Source organism: Pleurodeles waltl, chromosome 7, assembly GCF_031143425.1.
Source record: "Pleurodeles waltl isolate 20211129_DDA chromosome 7, aPleWal1.hap1.20221129, whole genome shotgun sequence".
Taxonomy (NCBI): domain Eukaryota; kingdom Metazoa; phylum Chordata; class Amphibia; order Caudata; family Salamandridae; genus Pleurodeles; species Pleurodeles waltl.
This window is the reverse complement of record NC_090446.1, coordinates 365,725,012-365,749,107: the sequence shown is the minus strand read 5'-3', so window position 1 is coordinate 365,749,107 and position 24,096 is coordinate 365,725,012. Positions and strand designations below refer to the sequence as shown.

General features: G+C 44.1%; 1 protein-coding gene across 3 annotated transcripts in view; it reads left to right on the top strand.

Moving 5' to 3' along the window:
* The window catches only part of ITCH (itchy E3 ubiquitin protein ligase), a 779,961-nt gene that overhangs the window by 535,007 nt on the left and 220,858 nt on the right, over positions 1-24,096 (top strand). For all 3 annotated transcript variants that reach the window (XM_069243816.1, XM_069243814.1, XM_069243815.1), the window contains 2 exons: positions 3,320-3,391; positions 22,280-22,368. In XM_069243816.1, coding sequence (XP_069099917.1) covers positions 3,320-3,391; positions 22,280-22,368 — 161 coding nt within the window. The remainder of the gene's footprint in view (positions 1-3,319; positions 3,392-22,279; positions 22,369-24,096) is intronic.

Genomic DNA, 24,096 nt, shown 5'->3' with positions numbered 1-24,096 from the left:
AAGGAGGAGCCGTGAATATAGGTAATGTGTGAGCACTTCATAGATGCCTGGCATTACACCTTCAAAGCGGCCCTATGTCGCTAGGTAAGACATAACAGGAGAGGCTTAAAGGGTCCAAAAATAGGCTCCCATGATACGCTGAAGACAGTGCTGGCATTGTATGTACCTCCTATGGGACACCTTCTGCATCCATCTTGAACTCTTCTCCGGCTCCAGAGCTGCAGTGCTGACCTGTTCTTCAGTACCGTCAACCAACTCTTGCATCCACAGCTGGGTGGGTAGTACCTCCTACTCCTCCTGGAATCCTCTGTGACTCTTGGACTTGGTCCCCTCTCTCCACAGGTCTTCTTTCTTCAGGAATCCACCACTGGTTTTCTTGCGGTCTTCTCTGGGTGTCGTCTTTTCCTCCTTCTGGTTGGTTTGGAGAAAATCCACTTTTTACTCCTGCATTTCTGGTCTCTGGGGGGTGCTGTTACTTACCTCTGTGGTTTTCTAGTACTCCCAGCTCCCCTCTACACATTCTACTTAACTAGGTGGGGGGTACCTTATTTACATTCAATTTGTTTAGTATATGGCTGGTGCTCCCCCTAGGGTCACTGTTGGTTATTGCTATTTGCACTGTAACCTTTTCTATGCCTGTTTATGATTACTAGTGTATATATTTAGTGTATTACCTTCCTCCTTACCTGTCTAGTATTTTGTGGTGATTTGTGCCAAAAATAAAGTAACTTTATTTTTGTACAACTGAGCATTTTCTTTCATGTACGTAATTGCTGTGTGATTATAGTGGTATTGCATGAGCTTTGCTGGTCTCCTAGATTATGCTTGGCTGCTCATCCACAGCTACCTCTAGATAGCTTGGCCTCTAGACACTGCCTACACTTCACTAAGACAGTGTACCTGGCCCTGGTATGAGGTGTAAGTATCATAGGTACCCACCACACACCAGGCCAGCTTCCTACACACCTGCTCGAAATTTGATTGAGGAAGTGCTCCTTCAGTTTCCTCTTGCTGTATTGGACTATGGCACCACCATCAAGTACTTATACTAAAGAATGAGCTTGAGCTCTGCTGCTCTTGGTAGGAAGCCAAGGAACCAGCTGTCGTTGTCCTTACCTTGTCACAAGCACTAGCCCTGCTCTTCACATTCTCTACCATGTTGCCCTTTCACCATTGGTGAGGCCATCCTAGCTACACTCAGCTTCCATATTGGACCAGTTGAATAGATCAGGCTTTCATGTATTCAGGAGCTGCTTAGCCAGATGGTTTTCACTTTATGGATTAGTCAAAAGCAGCTATCGGTCCCTAGGGAAATCTTTCACATGAACTAGTTTTATTGATAACATAATGAAAACATGCAGGGATAAGAGTTGCAAGTTGAGAGCTTGGGTGCATTTAGTCTTACAAGTTGACGAAAGAGTGGAAGAAAGTTTTTTAAGACTGAAAGAATGTCACATTAGTATGCTGTTAGAGATGACTGTTCCTTGAAGAGCCACAGAAGAGAATGTCATTATTTGGCTGCTGTATGACTACTTTGACCTTATTGTCACATATTTTGAGAGAACATGCAGTCCACCTGTGGTTGGCCAGGTCATATCCTAGTATCTCTGATATTTTTTTTATTTTTTTTTAATCAAAGAAACAGAAACGTTAAGACTCTAAATATAAAACATGTCAGTATTTTATAAAAAAAAAAAAAAAACTTTATATATAATATTGACATGTTTCATTTTTGTAGCCCTGATGAAGCAGTGCTGTGAGACATGAGCAGTGTTGTTTTGCAGTTAAGACATTTCTACAAACCCTTTAAAAACATATGATTTAAATGTATTGTTTATTGAATACATTTATGGAAGAAGTCTGTTTGAATGATGCAGGCAATTGTGCTAATTGGTCTTTTTTTGACATTTCAGTCAAATGTGTACGAAACCTGACATATCCACTCAGTCAGATATCTTTTGGTGAGGTGGGTAGAGTTGATAACTGAGCTGTCCATAATTGTGGTGGCCGATTTCTTCTTTCACCTTTTCTACAAAGTTATATCTGAAATTCAAGTAATTCACACAAGGAAGCCTAGCCTCAGAGAGAGATAACTATCAGATAAGCAAAAAACAAGTACATAATATAATTAAAACAAACAAGAATAGTCATTTTGAAGAATGTCCAGTTCCTTGTTGCCATTTGACTAAATGACGGTCTGCGTTGGACTGGAGGAAGTCATACACCTTACTCCTGTTTCATCTCTGTCATCTGGAGCCACACGTGAAATACAAGGGCTCTTCCTGACCTCCGATCCGGAAACATGTAGACCCTACTCCCCTAGTTGTGAAGTTTGGATTTCTGTGCTGCAACTCTGGTTATTGCTTCTCTTTGATTGGGGTCTGGGAATACATCTGTAGTGTCTGTGCACCAGACCTTAAACCTGATTGGCTCTCTGTATGTAACTTGATTGTATTAACAACTACAGGTAGACAAGGTGACTCACTTCATAGTGCCAAATCTTGCAGAAACCTCTGAATAATCTAAATAAATTCTGAGTTTTTTCCATTATCTTGTTCCAGGCCTGTTGTCATAGAGTGGTGGGCATTTGAATGCCACAATATTGCAGGAATATTGGATGTATCCAAAGAACCGGACAAGGGCTTATGTTGACAGATGATGCGTTCACCTCTGCATTGGTGCTATGTTATTGGCCCATGTTACTCCAGGGGGGAGTGGTGTCTTCTTTGGATCACTTAGTTACTGCACTGAGTGCGAGCTGATCATAATTCAACAGCCGTTTCTGAAGATCCTGTGATCCACAAGTAAATTCTCTGTAATGCATGCCACCATAAATACCTTTCTGTTCTTGGTCTGAATCCAGTCGACCTGATGATACTGGAGGTTGAGAACCTTTTCTTGTGCTTTTATTTAAGAGATACCTTCTGTGGCCCGACTACTTGTAAGAAATTATGTTGCTTATAAGGTAGTAACTTATGAATTCCAAAGAGAGCTTACAAAGCGTTTGTTGCAGGGGACTACCTATTATTTGCACTCCTGTGTCCAGTCTCTTTCTATATGATACACACTATATCTACTATATTCGTATTGCTTTTATGTAGATTAAAAATGGGGTGTATCCTGGTTTGATGTTTAGACCCCAATGTACCTATTGATGAGCACTAATGAACAATGGGAGAGGGATTAAGGTTGCTTCACCAGGTTCGCAAGTTGCAGCTCACAGAACATTTTATATGTACTCATTGGAAATATATTGTTACTTCCCAGTTCCTACATTGTAAAAATATAATTGTATGAAATTCTATTCATTTTCTTGCAGCAACTGGCAATGCCACAGCACATAAAGATTTCAGTGACCAGGAAGACCTTGTTTGAGGACTCATTTCAGCAGGTGCTGTATAATTTCTTTTTTTTCATTGGACTGCACTCATAAATTATTTGGACTAACCATTCCACAGTGCCCAGTACTTATTTGTCATAGAATAATTACTTGTATTGTGACATGCAGACAAATCAAATTTCAGTATACTACAAGTAGTAAATAATGACATAAATGGTTAATACATCTTAAAGGGGTGTGTGTGGAATTTAATAAAATATCTACTTGTCCATGGGACAGATCGCTTCTTAAATCTACTTGTCCTGTAAACAAAATCTACTTTTCCCTTTGGCGCCATGTAGTTTGGTGACAAATTATGGCAGCAATCATTATGTAAGAGCTCTACTAATAGCCTCTCTGATTATGCCAGGGCTACTACTATAGTAGGGCTTAAATACTTGCAATTTCAATCCCTACTATAGCAATTTCGGTTTTTTGCCACCTTTTCGCAGCTCTACATAGTTGGGCTGGAGGAAGCAGTAAGCAGTAGTTCCAGGGCTGGAATACCTTTTAATCTGCAACCTAGCATGTTTAAGGATTTTCACCAGCTCTTCTACAATCTTTTCTTATACTGAGAAAGGTTGGACATTTACTCCTGATAATGGCAGAAGTAGAAGTTTTTCTAGCGTTGGAGAAAAAGTGGTTAGAGGGAAAGTGAACATGTAAACGCTCAATAGATATTCACATGAGCAAATGTGAATTCATGAAAGCCACTAATTCTTTACCATGGTTGCACGTCTGTGACTTTATTTAAGAAAAGGGTCCCTATTTAGGTCTGACTTGAACCAAGACATTTTGTTTTTATTAAACTTCTATTTCTCTCTATATCTGTCTGTGGGTTGGCTTTACTGTGAGTGATCGCATTCTGCCCTTCCACAAGGAGCATATTGGCACACAAAGTAGTTTTGTTCAGTGCCAGGAACTACTGTAGCAATCAGAGGCATATCAAAACTGGAGGGGTCCCCCACTGCAAAGAACATGTAGGGGGGCCCTCCCTTCAGACTCATACGGGGCATGGGTGTGCTGAGGAGGCCACCTGGAGGGGTCCTACCACTCCTCAGGGGCTCTGGGACCTTTGTTTTGCCACTGGTGGCAATGTGTGCTTTTTGAGACCAAAAAACTTTCTGGGGGTCTTTTGCCAGTGTTCTTTACAATGGTGAGGGCCTGGCAGCTCACACAAAAATAGTGTTAGAAAAGCCTTGTCGAAACAAGACACACATTGACAAAACCAAAACACTCCTAACAAATGTCAGATCATGTGGCTTTGCCAGTGCTTGTTTATTTTCATGTTTCCCATAATCTTGTTGAAATTGTTACACTGATTTTCCATTTGGAATATTTTTGGAAATACTAGCATACATCACATTTTACTAAATAACGCTTCAAAGAAATAGCACTTAAATTGTGGCGAAATGTTTTTTTCCCGTTTGCCTTTTTTTTTTACATTTTATTTTGAAAGAAAGAATCATCACTCTTGCTTACAAGCTTCTGCAAACATTTGCCTCTAATAAGAGAGCATTCTGGGAGCGTAGTACTTAGCCTCATATTGTTAAACTTTTCAAACAAGTGTGTACGTTTTTTTTTTTTTTTTTTTACTGGAACTACTGTCAGTAGTGCAATGTGACCTTAAAACGTTTTACAGCGCTTACCCTAATAATAAAGGCTTTTCACAAATGAACCATAAATACAAGTTCGATCAGCCTTAACATATGAACACACACATTACCTCAACTGCAGACAGTTTCCTTCTCTGAAACTGGCAGCAAAAGGGTGTGTCTTGCAATAGGAATTCTACATCCCTGATCTTAAGCAGTGATCTTCTCTGCCTAACATGGATAGAGCTCTACATTATTATGCCTGACCTCTCCACGTATCCTTTTCTGTCTTAGTGAAGCATTCAGCAATTGGAGTCATCCTGCATAACAGTATAATAAATGCACCTTGTAGAGGCTGTGTTGAAGTGGTTTTATGTATTCAATGGTAGGTTGATACTATTAATTGTAACTCCCAAATTGTTATCCTTGGTATTTGAATTTGTGTTCATATGTTATTTTTGTCCCATTGTCAGCCTCGTATTCAGATTAAGGCACCCAGTTGCCTTTGGTCTCTTGCACAGCCACATAGCCTGGTTCTGTGGGCTCATAGTGAGTCATAGTTATATTATCAGTAATAATTGTGTTGTGGGCTGTGAATTCACATGCCTGATCTGGAAATAATTCTGAAATCCATGTTCTAACACAATCAGAAAGGAATCATCTTGAGCAGTGGCTGCACTGCCCTCATGATGTGATTAACCCATAGAATGAGACTTGTTCAGCAGCTGCAAAACAAGTACAAAACTAGAAAGAAAAGCCTAGTTTCCCGACTCTGCTAGCAATACACACATTGCGGAGCAGGGGGTAAGGAAGAGACCAGCACCCTAGATGTTGTGTTGGCAACGTTAAGTACCTGAGTTAATATGAAAAGTTAAAATACTTGGTAAAAGTATATTTTCTGGGCTGAGATAGGGGTATCAATGGCACCTCTTATCTCAACCATATTCTCATTGCTTTCAAACTCCTGTGATCACAGGCATTTTAGGCCTGGAAGCTAGAACCTCCCTGCCCTTAACTTGGCTATTCAACTCAAGAAGGCATTTTGCTTACTGTGACCTGACATGGGCCTGTGGGGCACTAGTCTGGCCTCCTTTCTATTTAAAGTATTATGAGACCTAGATATTCAAAGCATAATCCTCTCAAACCCATGGGCAATTACTGAACATGTCGACTGAGCAACACCACTGTGACCAGAATAGTCATCAGGCTCTGGGTCTGATCACTTGTTTTTTTTGCTTTTTGCCATTCATATTTCTGAATGTCCGACACCTAACATCACGCTCTGCAGTGAAGATAGGTGCGGCCTCTACTGATTGACTGGTTCCCGCTCATTACTTTCCATGTCCGCTAAGACACACAACTAAAAATATCTGCATTTCATGTTGGAACATTGTATGCTTAATCAGCAAAATAAACCATTTTCAATGCCAATTCTTGTTCCTAATTGAAAATGTGATGCCTCCAGAAAACTTGAGCTGTCACATAAGTTAATGGACATGCTGCTGCCTTGTGGCAGAAAAGGAGAAATTGTGTTATTCATATGGATCTTCTTTGGATGTCCATGCCAGGTGAAATTTATAATAGCCAAACAACTCTCATATTTGCCTTATTCTGAAGATCAAGAAGGCCTAGATACAGGCTGATCAACATATACTGTAATAATATTGGTCTGACTCAATCCTATGATGTCCTAGCATCATTGACACATGAGTTTACTATCCCCATATCATGGAATTTTTACATGGTGTGCACGTTTGAGCTATCATGGGTGACAAGAAGCTTGTTGTTGGGATTAATAATTTAGTTTAGTTAATTGTAGTCAGGGAGAAAGGCCCTCTCCCCGACATAGATGAGTGGAATTATTTGTCTAAGAGACATGGATAAGTCGTGGTTTGACTTGGAGAATTTGAGCTTGTTCGAAATTTACAAAGCCAATAGATTAACACATCACAATGTGTTTCTTACTTGTGTGTGTTGTAGATTGTTCTGACAATCGCTATGATCTGGTATAATGTACATATAGTTAAACTTATTTAAAAAAAAGTTCAGAGCCCACATTCTTTTGCTGTGAATAAAGGCTACACATGTGAAGCTCACAAATAAATGAATAAACAATGTAAAAGTGTGCAGCTGTTAGCAGTGTGCGATGGTCTACCTCAACAGCATTGCTGTGAGGCTAATAGACTAAATGGTGATCAGATCGTCTCTGTATATTGTTGGGTGTCACAATAAAGTGGTGATACTTATGTTTGGCTGTCTTGGAAATGTTTCATTCAGGAGGTCCCAGGAGCAAATGCATATTTTTCATAAAATCTATATTGATTTCGTTTTGATGAACTGTTGGCCTTTCTATGTTGGTCTGTGCATTGAGTTTTGACCCAGGTGACTCATTTCTCTGATTTTCGTCCAGGAGGGGAACCTGAATTTGTTGGTCTGAGGGTTTCAATCTTTGTTTTTACTGTTAATGAGGTTGAAAGAGAAGCTGAGGAACAGCTTAAACTAATATTTTTTTAGTTCAAGCCAGTAGCTTCTCAGAGATATGTGCATGTCTGTATTTACAGCGCCTTTAACACCCTGCACGTTTCAGCTGGTTTGATCTGATTAAATCTATTGGGGGAAATATCCAAATGTCATAATTGACAATTTATAATTCCGACACCTGTCCAATTAGTTGTTTTGCACAAGTGCTGGCATTTTTATGAGGCACTCTTATGTGGACCATTAAATGTACTCTTTAAGACTGGGGCTGCTGGACATGGTACATGATGTGGCCTATTTGAAACTTCATCCTAATGCTTTTGATTGTAGCTTAATCCCCGTACCGATATCTAGCACAGTCATTTGTTGGAATTAAGAAACCTAACACGTCATGAAACACGTTGGCCCCATTATGTTGAATCACAAATGAGAGTCGGGCCACTACTCCAAGGACTGTGAAGAGTATCCACCATGAATCCTAAGGGACGTCAGGAGCAATCCCTGAAGCTCCAGGTCTCCCGACCCCAGTCATCTCCGTAACGCTCCAGATACTGTTCATGTGGAAGCTGCTGGGCCCGTTTGCAGAGTGGTTCCTGTTGCTGGTCATTGCTCTCGAAGTTGTCTGGTAGTTCACACAAGAGATCAACAGACTCTAAGGACTTGAAGTGCTTTTCGAATTCACTGCGCAGGTCCAAGTCATTGGACGAGGGGCAGGAATGATGTCACCACTCTATGCCCTGCACCAGCCATGGAGTATGTGTCTGTGTCTTCTCTACACCGCCCCAAATTTCCCAGAGCGACCCACTCCCAGCTGGCGGAGTTTTGTGAAGCCATGCACCTCATATTTGGGTGGGCTGATCCCTCTGGAGTGGCTTCGGGATCCATGGGTTTGGCCGGTGCCCCCACTGGATTTCTGCCTGCAGCTCCACCCTCTCCTCCAGTCCATTTCCCAGTGCTGAATCTGGCCTGGACCCATCGCTGGCAGTATGAAGTCTGGTTCATGTGCTCAAGGACAACACCTCTATGTGCTGTTGTAACAATCTGATAGAGACTTCTAGTTGCAGATTCCTTACCTTAGAATAACCCCCCCCCCCCCCGGCGTCAGACTGGATCCGGAGATTTTTTCTTCGAGCAACACCCTTGCGCGTCAGAAGGTGGCGTTGGCCGACTCCACAGGCATCGTGGTCGCCGTGATGACGTCGGGAGTAGTACACAGATGCCGCCCTCGCGCAGTGACGTCAGTTCTGTTCTTTCCGCGCCACGCGCTGATCCAAGAGAGAGCTACCCTCGGCTATTTTTTGGCCGAATTCAACCGTTTTGTCGATATTTGTTGGTGCGACCTTTGGTGCGTCGAGGATGTCCCCGAAGACCGGGTTCAAGCCGTGCGAGGACTGCCTCCTTCATCGTGTCTGCTTGTGGTGCCTCAAGCTCGACCATGACCCGAAGTTGTGCTTCGAGTGCCGGGCAATGCATCCAAAGGCTTTGAGGGAGCAGTCCCTAAAGCTGATGGCGGCCCGGCACTCAACATCGCGTAGATCCTGATCTTGTTTGAGAGGAAGGTCTCGATCGGTCACGGAGCCACCACCACTCGTCTTCTTCAAAATCTTCAGGTCAAGGTAAGAAGAAGTCGAAGAAGTCCCATCGCTCTCCTACTTCACCCCGTCGCTCGGCTGGCGCTACGCGGGACGAGCGTCTACGAACTAGGCCTCCGTCCTCAGAGCCTACGTCTGGGTCGACTCTGCACTTCCCTGAGTTTCCCAGAGCCGGAGTGACCCCCACCCAACTCAAGGAGTTCTACGAGGCCATGCGCCTCATCTTTCGGTGTGCAGACCCCGATCCGGCGCCCTCGGGCCCAAGGGACTTGGCTGAGGGGCCTTCGGGTTCCGCGCTGGCAGCTTCTACCCTGGCCACCGAGGTCACCTCCGGATCCGTGCGCGGATCCGCACCGACGCCGGTCGCACAGTCGAGACCTTCCCCGGCGCCGGGTCGTTTAGCGACACTCGACGTCGGTAGTGCCCACTACTGACATCGACCCAATTCTCATTCCCGACGCTTTGGTGGGCCCCATTCGCCCGAGGTCAGATTCTGACCCATTTTCCTGTGGGTACGAATCAGGGGAGGGATTGGAGGGGTCCCTGGAGCCTTATGAATACCAGGAAGACCCTACCATGGACTGGGCACAGGACTTTGGCGAAGCAAGTGGTCTTGATACTTTCCTGACTCTGGCATGCTGTCTCCTCCTACCGTGGCTACGGCGGAGGGAGCTACCTCTGGTATGGTGGTTAGTAGGGCGGCTGAGGTCCTTGGCCTTGAGCTACCTACTTTTGAAGTTAGGTCTAACCTCCTGACGGAGGTGCTTCAGCCTGGGGCTTCTATGTCTGAACCCCTTCTCCCATTTAATGAATCCCTCACTGATGTCCTTTTGGGTACATTGTCCAAACCCAACACAGGGGCTCCTGTGAACAGGACAATATCTCGCCGCGATCGGCCTGTGCCAAATGACCTGAAGTTCCTGTCCCAACATCCTACGCCTGAGAGTCTTCTTATCCAGGCGTCCTCTTCTTCTGGCGCGTTCCCTTCCTCACCCCCGGATAGGGAATCCAAAAGGCTAGAACAATTTGGTAAGAAGCTATTTTCTTCCTCCAGCTTTGTGCTGCGGTCTGTGAACACCGCATGCCTTTTGGGCTGTTATTCCCACTCCCTGTGGGATACGGTTGCGCAAGTCCTGCCGCAGATACCGGAGGAGGCCCGTGCTATCGTCTCCCAAGCAGTCAAAGATGGGAGAGATGTGGCAAAGTTCACAATCTGTTGTGGACTGGATACGACCGACTCTCTGGGCAGATCGGTTGCTACGACAGTTGCCTTACGGCACCATGCCTGGTTACGTACTTCTGGTTTCTCAGGGGATGTCCACCAGTCACTAATGGACATGCCCTTTGATGGCACCCGTCTCTTCATAGACAAAGTGGACTCTGCCTTGGAGAGGTTCAAGGAGTCCAAGGCTATGGCTCGGTCCCTTGGCCTTTCTGCCGCCACACACCCCCCACAGTCCACTTTTTGTCCCTTTCGTGGCCACGGAAGGGGTGCCCTATCACCTCCTCAACCCAGCCACCGGGCCCTGAATGCTGGACAGCCTATGCGTGGCCAGGGGCACGGAATCCCACATGGTCGTGGGGCAGAGAACCAGCGGTCTGTGCAGTCCACCACTGCCCCAGCAGCAGCCTCCAAACCTTCCTAGTCTGTCCCCTCACTCCCGCCCAGTTGGTGGCAGGATACGCCATCACCTGCCCCACTGTGAAGATATCACCATGGACGGGTGGGATTTACTAATAATTCGGAAGGGCTACTCCCTCCCTTTCGAATCCGCACCACCACACATGCCACCATCCTTCCATCCCTTTCGGAGGATCATTTGGTGCTTTCCCACCAGGAAGTCGCGGCTCTCTTGGCAAAAGGAGCTATAGAAAGGGTCCCTGTGCCAGAAGTAGGTCGTGGTTGTTACTCCCACTACTTTCTGATACCAAAGAAGGACAAAGCCTTGCACCCTATCCTAGATCTTCGGGACCTGAACTAATTCCTCAAAAAGAAGTAGTTCAAAATGCTCACCCTGACTCAGGTTCTGTCTGCCTTAGACCCGGGAAACTCAATGGTAACGTTGGACTTGCAGGACGCTTATTTCCACATCCCCATCCTGCCTGCCCACAGACGTTACCTACGATTCGTGGTAGGTCACAAGCACTTTCAGTTTACCATGCTCCCTTTTGGCCTTACCAGTGCCCCTCGGGTGTTCATGAAAGTGATGGCGGTGGTTGCAGCTCATATGTGCAGGTTAGGTGTCTCAGTCTTCCCCTACCTAGATGACTGGCTGTTGAAGGCACCTTCACCCCAGACAGTGGTCTCACACCTCCAGACTACGGCAAACCTCCTGCACCAGCTGGGGTTCACTATCAACGTGCCGAAGTCACACCTGACTCCCTCTCAGACGCTCCCTTTCATCGGGACAGTTCTGGACACAGTGCTGTTTCAGGCTTATCCTCCCCAAAAGACATTCAGGCTATGATTCTGATCTTTCAGCCTTGGTCTTGGGTTTCGGTGAGACAGACTCTGAGGCTGCTGGGCGTCTTGGCCTCCTGCATCCTGCTAGTATCAGATGTCAGGTGGCATATGTGGGCTCTGCAGTGGGACCTGAAGTTTTACTGGGCACAGCATCAGGGGAATCTCTCCGACATGGTCCAGATCTCGGAGGGGACTGCGAAAGACCTCCAATGGTGGCTTTCAGATCCCAATTGGGTCAATGGCAGATCCCTCTCCCTTCCCCAGTCAGATCTCTCAGTAGTGACAGATGTGTTTCTTCTGGGTTGGGCGGCCACATGGGAGAGGTGGAGATCAGAGGCCTCTGGTCTCTGGCGGAGTCGGGACTCCACATAAACATGCTGGAGCTCCGAGCGATCAGACTTGCGTTGAAGTAATTCCTTCCATCTCTCAAAGGGAAAGTGGTGCAGGTGTTCACTGACAACACTGCCGCCATGTGGTACTCCAACAAACAAGGCAGGGTAGGGTCCTGGACCCTTTGTCAGGAGGCACTACGCCTCTGGACATGGCTGGAACATCAGGGCATTACCCTGATGGTTCAACATCTGGTGGGCTCTCTCAACGCCAGAGCAGACAAACTCAGCCGCCAAATGCACTGTCGATCACGAAAGGCATCTCCATCCGGAGGTGGCGCAAGGTCTCTTTCTCAAGTGGGGAGAGTCTTGGTTAGATCTGTTAGCCTCCGCAGAAAATGTGCAATGTCAGCTATTTTGCGTGTTGGAGTTTCCAAGGCGGCATTCGCTCTGAGACGCTTTTTGCCTCGAGTGGAACTCCGGCCTCCTTTACGCATTCCCGCCTATCCCTCTTCTTCCCAGAGTTCTCAAGAAGATCAAGAGCGACTGGGCCCAAGTTATTTTGGTAGCTCCGGACTGGGCTTGGAGAGTGTGGTATCCAGAGCTATTGAGCATGTCCATTGATCCTCCACTCAGACTGGCTCACCCACTTATTTCCTCCCACTCCCTTCATCATGCCTCAATGGAATCTTAATCTTGTGCTTACTTTCTTGATGTGTACTCCCTTTGAGTCTATGTATAATTGTCCCTTACGGCTCTTCACATTCAAAACTGTCTTTCTCATCGCCATCACCTCTGCTCGCAGGGTGAGTGAGCTTCAGGCCCTTTCTTCAAAGCCTCCATACTTGTCCATACACCCCCGACAAAGTGGTGTTACGCACTAGGGCTTCATTCCTTCCTAAGGTGGTTACACCGTTTCATGTAGGCCAGTCCATCACTTTGCCTACCTTCTACGCACCCCACATCCTTCCCATGAGGAGGAGAGACTCCACCGTCTGGACCCAAAAAGAGCGTTGGTGTTCTCTCTCAATCGTACTAAAGACTTACGGGTGGACAATCAACTCTTTGTTGGTTATGTGGGTGCGAAGAAAGGGAAGGCGGTGCAGAAACGTACCATCTCTCGATGGGTGCTTCTTTGCATCAAAATGTGCTACGCTTTGGTGAAAAAGCAACCTTCTGACGGCTTGCGGGCTCATTCTACCAGGGCCACTGCTGCATCCACTGCGTTAGCACGCGGAGTTTCTGTCCTGGATATCTGTCAGGCAGCTACATGGGCGTCTCTGCACACATTTACTAAGCATTTACTGCCTGGGCAGTCAGGTCCGTCGGGACAGCTACTTTGGTTGTTCGGTCCTGCAGGACTTTCTAGTATGATCTTAGTTTGCAGCCCACCACCGAGGATGGTATTGCTTGGGTATCTATTCTAAGGTAAGGAATCTGCAACTAGAAGTCTCTATCAGATGTACAAGTTACTTACCTTCGGTAACGCAATATCTGGTAGAGACATATTCTAGTTGCAGATTCCTTACCGCCCACCCATCCTTCCCGCTTGCGAACTAATTTCTAGGGACAGGGATTCCCCCTTTTCAGGTCCTTAGCTCTGGCGCACCAATATCAGTGTTCTTAGCGGGTCTGGCGTGGAAAGTCGTTAAAAGAAACTGACGTCACTGTGCGAGGGCAGCGTCTATGTACTACTCCTGATGTCGTCACGGAGACCACGCCACCTACGATGCCTGCGGAGTCGACCAACAGCACCTACCCACGCGCAAGGGTATTGCTCGAAGAAAAAATCTCCAGATTTAGTCTGACGCCTGGGGGGAAAATTCTAAGGTAAGGAATCTGCAACTAGAATATGTCTCTACCAGATATTTTGCTACCGAAGGTAAGTAACTTGTACAACAGGGCTGGATATGATTGTGGACCCTGTGTCAAGAGGCCCTGCTTCTCTGGACATGGCTGGAATGTCAGGACATAGTTCTAGTGGTTCAAAATCTGTCAGGCTCTCCGAACACCAGAGTGGATGATGTCAGCTGTCTGTCTAGCGGATAACGAATGGTATTTCCATCTGACGGTGGTGCAAGGTCTCATCGGAGATTGAGAAGAAACTTGGTTAGATCTAATCGCTACTGCAGAGAATGTGCAATATCAGCACTTTAGCTTGCTAGAGTTTCAAAGGCGGTTCTTGGCCAGGGACACATTTCATCTTGAGTGGAGTTCAGGCCTTCTGTATGGACCTTTATGCCAATACCACTCCTGTCGAGAGATCACAAAAAGATCAAGAATGAACAGGCCCAAGTCATTCACAGAGTATGGTATCCTGAACTCCTGGGTATGGTCATCGGTTCTCGGATCAGGCTGCCCCTTCCGGAGTATCTGCTGTTACAGCAACAGGGCAGGGCCCACACCCGAAGCTGTGCACACTTCACCTTCATGAATGGAGATTGAGTGGCGACTAATGACCATTTTTTACCTTCCTTCGAACTCAGCAGTGTTATTCTGTCCCTCAATGAAGATAGTATATGCCTGCCATTATAACAAATTCTTGGCTTGGTGTGCTACCAAGTGTTGTTCCCCTTTTTGCACTTTTGTACAAGGTGGTGTTTGCTCTTTAGTTAACCCAGCAAGGCTTTGGTTTGGGCACAGTTAAAGGGAACTATTCGGCTACATCGCCTTTCTTGTGGTTGCCGGACTTGCCCTCCTGTTCAAGTCACCAGTTGTAACACGTTTTCACAAAGTTCTCCAAAATAAGTTCTCTCTTCAAAACTCTTCATCATGCCCCAATGGGCCCTGAACTTGCTTTTGACTTTTTTGATGAGCTCACCATTCAAGCCTACACATTGATGCCCTGCTACTTTTGTCCATCAAAACAGCCTTTCTGGTGGCCATTACATCGGCCAGGAGGGTTAGTGAACTACAGGCATACTTTGGTTTTTATCCTGCCAGTCCTGTACACTTTAGCATTTTATAATTCAAGTTACCCTATTCAGTACTCCCCAAGTGAGAGTGATAAGGGGGGTACTTTTTTAATCAACTGCTGCTTTTAGTGCCGAGGTTTGTGGGACCCTAGCATTTGATTGGCAAAAAACTTGTAAGAAACGTAACCTCAGTTTGTGTGGTTTCATTTTTATTTTTGCCTATTGTATATGAATCAGTAGTGGTTGTATCTGCCTGACCATCAATATTGTCGGTTATTTTTAACTGTAATTCTCTAGCACATTCCTCAGCACACAAGCACTTCATTTGTAAGTATAACCAAAGACTGTACTTTTTTGAGTTATTGCACATCCCTCTACCCTATCTCCTGTGCCCTTGCACAGTCTACTTCGTAATTTTCCGTAATGGAATTTTTGCACTACTGGTGCACAGATATTTTAGCTTTACCGCAATTGTGCCACAATAACATGTGGAATTTGTACTATTTACGTCCTTTTAATGGTTTGCAATGGTTTTAATTAACCACGCAATAATAAATAAACTTGGTTCTGAGAAATCGTGCTTCTTTCCTTCTGAAAATGGTGACACCCCTTCACTTAGGCCAGACCATCACACTGCCGACCTTCATTATTCTGCCTCAGTCTTCCATAGAGAAGGAGAGAATAATCCGCTTGGACCCAAAAAGAGTGTTGCCAATCTACATCTATTGTATCAGTGTTCCCGGTGGACGATCAACTTTTCATTGGGTTCGTTGGAGCAAATAAAGAAAGGGTGTGCAGAAAAGGACCATCTGAGGATGGATTTTGTTCTACATTAACATTTGTTACGCACTGGCCAAGAAACAATCCCCTAAGGTCTGCATGCTCATTACTTTAGAGCCAAGGCTGTGACCGTTGCATTAGGTCGCGAAGATCCTGTCCTTGATTTCTGTCAGGCTGCAACATTGAGTCTTTGCACACGTTTAACAAGCACTTCTGAATGGCCAGTCAGGATGCCGTAGTGGAGACAAACGTCACCTACTGGTGTTTTGGCGTACTGCAAGATTTTTCAGACCCAGTTTGATACCAGGGGAATATTCTAAGGTAAGGAATCTGTGGCTAGAGTCTCTAACAGAAAAGGAGGCACCAAATGTAAGTAGCTTCTTTTCAACTTCATGTCAAGGCTTAAAGCATACTAAAGCACTAGACTTCTCTCAGAGGCTCCATCATCAATGTGTTCATTAGGCCTGCATCAAAACAAGGGCTGCACTATTTATTTAGCCTTTCATTTGGACCCATTTTGAAAACCTCAGTCCAAAAATTATCTTACTCAATTATACACTCTGTCATGGTGACATAAGGAAGCAAATCTTCCTAAATGTCAGTCCTTTCAGGCACTGCTTACAGATGACAGTTGACTCTGTGGTTGCTGGCTTCATATCCAGCCAACTTAATATTCATGGATTTCGGTCAACACCGGCGAGAACACAGGGCACATCAGTCACCTTTGTCTAAAGATTATCTTCATGGGACTGTAGTCCTCTCTTCCACACCCCAGTTTTTTTTTTTTTAGCAAGCATAAGGGAACGTTTTCGTTCCAGTTTTCAACCTGCCATTCAGGTAATAAAATGGCTGCTTCAGCACATCTTGTGCAGTATGCCGTGCATAATTACGACATCTTTTATTTGGTTTGTCTTTGGGTTTGGAGGTGCACCAAGTGCTCTCTCCTAGAGATTGTTAAAAAATTCATTAAGAAATCACAAAGGATCGCCCTGGTTGTCAAGAGAACAGTGGAAATCGATGATGATATATGTTTTAGGAGTTATTCTCTGGGGTCTTCAACGTATCTTAGAGTGGGATTTTGCGAAGGTGGGAGCCATGAGATTCCTGGATCTCCTTTTGTAGTATGAGCATGATTTTCAAAATATGTCCAAATTCCTATCAGAAATTTGCACTCAGTGGCGAACAATCCAGTATGTGTGTTCTGCTTTCCGAGGAACTAGAGGTCAGAGGATTGATATGCATGTTCGCTCTTTAAGCCTAAACTTTTATTACTTTTCCCCTGGACAGTTGAGGACATTTCATGACATTTCAGAATTAGAGAAGAGACTCAGTCAGTGGAGAAGATGGTTTCCTTGGAGGAGGACTATGTAGAGCCTGAGGAAGCTCATGGCAAACACCAAGCAGACTGTGACCTCAAGTAGACTCAGAAATGTTACCAGTGGTCGAGGGTTGAGATCACAAAAAAGAGACTCGAAACATACAGTGCCCCAAATTAAAAAGCTTTTGAAGCTGTTGAAGGATAAGGCATCCAAGTTTCCAACTAAGATACAGGAGTCAAAAGCTTCGAATGAACACACGGAACCACACAAAGAAAAACCCTAATTTGAAGGGCGTGCAGTAATTGCCATTATATCGGGGCCACCAACAAGGGCACTGTGAAGGATGTGCTGAAGGGTGTTTGCTCGACTTCAAAAGACAATCAAGTTTAAAAGGGTAAGGACAGGCAGGCAGCCTCAAATTAAAACTTATGGAAAATAAGAGGTTTTTTTGAGGGTTTTGTTGTACCACACAACATCAGAACCCTAAGCCTTGGTTGTATGTCTTGCCTGCATTCACATGTTCCTCTATCTCAATGGTTGTCTCAATAAGAGCGCGGGCAAGCAGCAATGGCTAGTGCACCCCCAGGCCACAATATCCCTCCTTCACAGGTTGGGGATTTTCTTTATATGCTGCAAAATCCCTTCTTCAGCCCCTTCACATTCAGCCCTTCTTTGGGGCCATTCTCAACTGAATCACTGGCAAAGCTTACCCCAACCAACATAGAGTACAGGAGTTAAATCAGCTACTTGCCTTATTTTCAGCGTCATCATTCAATCAGTGAGAACAGTGATGCCTCTCGTAGGAATGATGGCCTCCTGCAGAGCCAGAGTACTCCATAAAAGACTGCACTTGTATCCTCTCCACAACTGACTGTTGGTACAATGGTCACAGATGGAGGCTCACTGGGAAGATCTAGTGTTGAAATGGGCCAGCACCTCTCACTTTCTGGAGTGGTGTAATAACCTGTTGCAGAGCCAGCCCTTCATGGAACCCATTCCGCAGGTGACCATCACCACTGATGCCTCACCTTCATGATGCGCTGCGCATCTCCAATACCTAACTGTTCAGACCATGTGATCATCACAGCTGCTGGGTCTCCATATAAATCACATCAAGCTTTTGGACATCCAGCTAGCTCTCATGCCTTCCTTTCGGACACGAAGAACAAAACAGTCCTTGTGAAAATAGACAACATGACTCTCCATGTACTCTCTGCAGAAAAATGGTGGAATACACTCCTCGCAGTTGCCAGCACTGGCCAGAGTATTTTGCATTGGGTGATTCACCATCGGATACTCCTTCTGGTGGAGTAGCTTCTGGGATGGGCAATGACTTTGCATATCTGCTCAGCAGGATACAGCAACAAGAAGTGGGTGGGAACTGCACCTGCTAGTCCTACTCCAGTACCTCTTTGCCACTGCGCAAAATGCAAGATTCCAAAATGTTGCCTCCATGTTTCTGTACCGTCAGTCCTTGGGCAGTGCTCTTTGGATGAGCTGTTCAGGGTTTGTCTTTGCTTTTTCTCCTCTTCAGTTCCTTCTGTACGTGATCAGCAAGCTTCCGCAACCCTCCTTTACTTTAATCCTAGTGGCTCCCATGTGGGCCAGACAACTCTGGTTCTAGACCCTTCTTCCCACAAGAATCTCTCCAACAGGCTGGACCTTCTTGGGCAGAACCAAGGCAGAATCATACACCTGGACTCCTGGCAGCTCAATCTAGCCATCTGGCTCCTGAGGTCCTAGAGTTTGATACCTCGACCTGCCTCAGAAATGCAAAGACATTCTTTATGAACCACACAGACCCACTACACACGCCTCCTGCACCTCCAAGTGGAAAAGATTTGTTTACAACTGCATTTCAAATCATCTGGACTCTCTTAAACCTGGAATACAGGATATTGTATTTTACCTCCTCCATTTGAAGAAGTCAGGCCTACCTTAAATTTCTGTATGCCTTCACTTAGTAGCTCTTGCATCCTGCGTGCTGAACAGGGAACAATTTTCATTGTTTAGAAACCCTGCCATCAAGGCTTTCATGGAAGAACTGAAAGGGATCATCCCACTTGAGTTGCTTTTGCCCCTGTCTGGATCTTAATGTCGTTCTTACCAGACTGATGGACCCTCCATTTTGAACCACTACTTTCATGCTCTTTACAGTTCCTCTTTTGGAAAGGTTGCCTTCCTTGTTTCTATTACAGCCATAAGGTGGGTTTTCAAGCTACAGGCCCTCACCTTAAAGGAGCCTTTCTATCAGGTCCATAGTGACGAGTTGTGCTTAGGACCAACCATAATCTCATCCAAGAGGTGTTACCCTCTTTTCAACTCTACCAGATGTTAGAGCTCCATGTCTTTTCCCACCACTCAACTCATTAGCAGTCGCAGAAAGGGGCCTTCACACTCTTGATGTAATACGCACCTTCATTTACTATATTGACAGGAAAAACCTTTCCACAAGACACAGTAAATTTTCCTAGTATTTGCTAAACCTTGCAAAGGTCATCCTTTGTCAAAGGTATAACCAGGTGGATTGTGAAGTGCATCCAAACCTGCTACCTCAAAGCCAGGAGAACATTGTCTGCCCCAATTGGGCTGCTTTCCATCTCTAAGAAAGGATCACTATGGCTTTCATTGAGAATATTCCTATATCTGACATGGGTAAAAGTCAGTTGTAGAGAGGTGGGATCACTGATAAGAGAGGACAGGTGAGGCTACTTGACACTCCCTATTTTCAGAGTTAACTACTGAGAGAATTTAAGCCAAGCTACAATTTGGCACCCGCCACAGACATTTGTTTAAGGCAGGGACAAGACAAGAGATAAAGCCTGTAGAAGAACATCTCCATAACCTTCTAAATGCCTGAATACAGGACTCCCACGCATACAGCCGATGTAGGGGTATAATAATGGGCCTCCTAAGCTCCTAAGAGTCAATTACTAGAGTAAAATGTGTGCTGTAATGGGCCCTGATAAAAGGTTATTACATACAGTTGCTCAAGAAATAATGAAAGTAAGACCAAAGCAACAAAGGTTCAGAACGAATCATGCATAAATACATAAATACATGCATAAGTTTCTTGGACTTTTATAGAAACACACAATATAAATAATACCCAAAATGAATAGAAACACAGACTGTCTACTTTCTGGTACCAAAAGAAGGTCTAACAGTCAATCTTAGAAATGAAGTTTGTGAGCAAGTTTATCAAATTTCAAATGTTAAAAATGACAGCCTTTCAGGAAGGCATTCCTTTACTGGAGGTGGCCTACCTGGTAGCAATGTTAAAGGGTGCCTACTTCCACCTCCCGATAAACCCATTGCACTGGAGATAGCTTGGGTTTGTGATGATAGGGGTACTTTATCAATTCAAGGTGTTAACTTGTCCCTGAAAGTGTGCATTAAGGGTGCTAAAATGATCACTGCCCTCTTCATTGCTCTTATTTGAACAACTGGCTGGTAAAGGCAGACTCGTTAAAAAAAAATGCAAAATAATAATTCAGACCATGTATAAACCTGCTGTACCAGCTATTTTAGGGTGAATCGGAAAAATCTTGAAGTTTTAGAGATGAAAAAAATATTTCTGGGTGCTGCATAGGTCACAGTGAAAGCAATAGCATATCTGACCATGAAAAGGACCTACACACTGCAGGGTTTGTTTTGGTTTTATCAGTCTTCCCGGTCTCACCTGGTGAGGACCGTTATGGCATTGTTGGCTAGGATTGCTTCTTTCACTTATTTGAAAACAGAAAACTGCAATTGAGACCCATTCAGGAATGTTTGTGCAGTCAGTCTTCTCAAACGTGGGGTGAATGGGAGGATTTAGTGGTTGTAACACACTCAACAAAGAACTTGGTGAAACAAAACACATACTTTAAAAGGGAGGCCATTCAAGACACCTGTATTACAATCCATCTTAAGAGATCCATTGTATGTTGGCTGAAGAGGCGCACAAAAGACAGCTCAAATAAGTGTGCCTCCAGAAGGTAGACAAACACATCAGTTACCTAAGCTTTCTTCCAAAAGCCACTAGTATAGCAGAGAAAACATTTCATGCCCTGAATGTACAAATGATGGTGAAGTACTACATACAGGAAATGCAGGGCATCAGGTAAACCACATAGTTCTTCGTAGCACACTCCTTACTGGCACTGGACATAAGTGACCCAACGTACTATTGTGAGATGGATAGTGCAGACTTAAAATACTACTTGAATTGGTAAACAGAACACTGGAGGTGAACCCCTAGGCACATGCAACCAGAAAGAAAGGGGCCACATTAGCAATCATGGTTTATACCTCCTTAGAAGACATGTGCGAACAGCTACGTGGTCTTAAACAACACATTTTCAAGACACTGTTGTGCAGCTAAAGAAACATGCATGGAGGTAGCAGTAGGATAGTTAGTACTAAAGCATTGTTCTCATTCACTCTGTTTACATGCCCCTGTCCACAGGGGAAGTAATATTGCTAGGTAATCTGAATCTAGAAGAGATTTTGCACTGCAAAAGAAACAAGTTACTTAGACATGTAATAATTATTTTGCAGTTTGACACTCTTCTTGATTCACATTTGACCCACCCACTTCATCAATGCCGGTGATATAGGAGCAAGGAATAAAGCTAAGATGAAGGTCACGTAATGGGGTATTAAGGTCTTGCGGTTAACATCATACAGGCTCCCCATTTGTCAACACCCACCAAGAGTAGGAAAAGGTTCAGTAATCCGGTGATTCCTGACTGAATTATTTTGTGGTGGAATTATACACAGCATGTGAAACTAGAAAAGCTTCAAGTTTGCAAAACAGTTAATACAAGTAATTGTTTTTTTTCTTATGAATTTGTCTGGAGAGAAACTCTACATCCGAGCAGTTAAGCTCAGCATTTAATATAGTGCTTCTCATAAATGTCTGAAGAATCAAACTGTTGAGTGGTCAGTCTTTTTTTGGCTTCCTTCATTGATATAGATTGCACAGGTCAGTTGCACACTGAGCACTTAACAGGCTTATTAACATGCTGCATTGCGAGCACTCTATCAATTTTGGTGAGTGGGAGGGCCTTAACTAAGGAAATGCTGAATGCAGCTTCTTGTAAATGGGGATCAAGAAGACTAAACGAGGCCCCTGGGTACCTCAAATAATTATTGGCACTCCTAGGTCCCCACTATTTTAGGAAACGTGCAATCTAATGTGCCTGTGCTCTTGCAACAGTTTGTAGAGATCTGTCTGCTAGGCAAACCCTTCAAATGGTACTAATCTCTGAAGAGAAATGGCCCTTCAAGAAAAATACGTTTGTGAAATAAAGGAGCGTTTTCTTGATTTGTGACTATTTACATGTATTATGATTTGTGATTAAACGATTGTACTTCAGTTTAACAAAAGACAACAATAAAATTGTTGTCATATTTTTTATACTGTTAATTTTCTTTCTGTTAGATCATGAGTTTCAACCCTCAGGATCTAAGAAGACGATTATGGGTTATTTTCCCAGGTGAAGAAGGTTTGGATTATGGTGGCGTGGCAAGGTAAACTGAAGAAACTGTCTTATTTTAACGTTTTACTATTTTTATTTCCCCATTCCCTTAACATGACGAAGAGAGCTTTGTGGTGAATGCTTATGATTTGCTCATTTTATTTCTTCATTACGGTTTGTAAATCATTAACCTTTATGAAACAAGTTTGTAGTCGGTGTAGCTCTACATTACTAAAAGGTACATTGAGTTGTAATTTATAGCCACCTAGCTGAGGGATGTAAACAATAATGCCAAGAGATTAGAATGCTGTTTCGTCCATCATAGAACTAGGATTAGTAAGAACGCTGACTTTGTCACTAATACAGTAATAGGTAAAGTTAGACCGTACAGCCGATAAGAACATCCCACCAACCACCAGAAATTTCTCTCCAAACCCTCATATCTAACCCAAGTTCCACTTCTGTCCAAAACACTGATTCAATCACTCCCGACATTGCAGTGATTGGAGATTATGACGAAGTTAATATCCATTGTATACTACCCTTTTCCTCCTATGTAACTCCTTAATTGTAAAGAGTAGCTATTTGTTTTGCATGGCTCTGAGAATTGTCCAAAATCTGGAATGTTGGGGCTATAGAAAACAAAAAAGCATACATGAACATATAAATTGTCATGATTGTGATTCATTCTGTATGTCTGTATTTCATTGTGGAAAAACTGTTTTCTTGTGGGTAATTGTGAAACATTTGATAGTTGTGTGCCTTTCATTGTGGAACAATCATTTCTTGTAGTTGTCATATTTCTTATATTAATTTTCAAGGGTCGAGGTGTGTGACTGAAGGGAACATTGTGATAACCTGTGCAACTAATGGGAGAGCCAGCATGCTGCAGCATGGTGTTTGTTCATATTATGAGCTCTAACAAAAGGTTTTTAACAGATCGGCAGATGTTAATAATATATTGTAGTGGTCATCTGTATTACTCTGGGATTTGTTTGCTGAGCAGTTGACCTCAAGCAGAATAATCACTTATAAGTGGGTTTTTCACTCACCTGATTCCACGCTATTTTCTATATTTATTAGTGTGAAATAATATTAACACACAATTTAAAGCTTCTTGTTGATACTGATTGTAGCTATCATTTTAAGTGAAATCCAAAGCACAGAATCAGTGATTTTATAGTAAAAGTAAATGGAAGCAAAACATTTTTCTGCTGATTAATTAAAGGAGGCTTGTGGTTCCTCATTTCCTGCAGAAGGAAAAGTATATCCAAACCAAAGTCACCAAATGCCACAAGTAATTTTATGTTGTGTTTGTATATAGAGCAAACCTTTAGGAAAGCCACAGAGCGCAGTACATAGTGTGTCTGTGGAGTGAGAGGGGTGCATGTTGGGAGATGTCTATCAAGTAGGGATTTACATCTTTGAATTACATTTCACATATTTACAAAGGCATTTCACTTTTTTTAAGCACAGAGAGGTTAGGTGATTTGCACAGGATCACTGGAGTTTCTGAAAGTGCTTAGGCCAGGGTTTGAATTCCGGTCCCAAAGTCGGCAACTTGGGGCCATTATACCCTACGGAATTCATATTTTGTTGGACAGGATATCAGTCACCGTTGTGACAGTGCAGCCCATCCTTCGAGATAAAAATCAGACCCTTAGTCATGAGTCCACATCTTCTCCCCGTGTAATTAGGGAAAAACTGTAGGACTCGGTTGTAAATCCCAAAGTCAATGAAAGTGTTCAAGGAAGCTACTGCAGCGAAATCTTTGCACAAG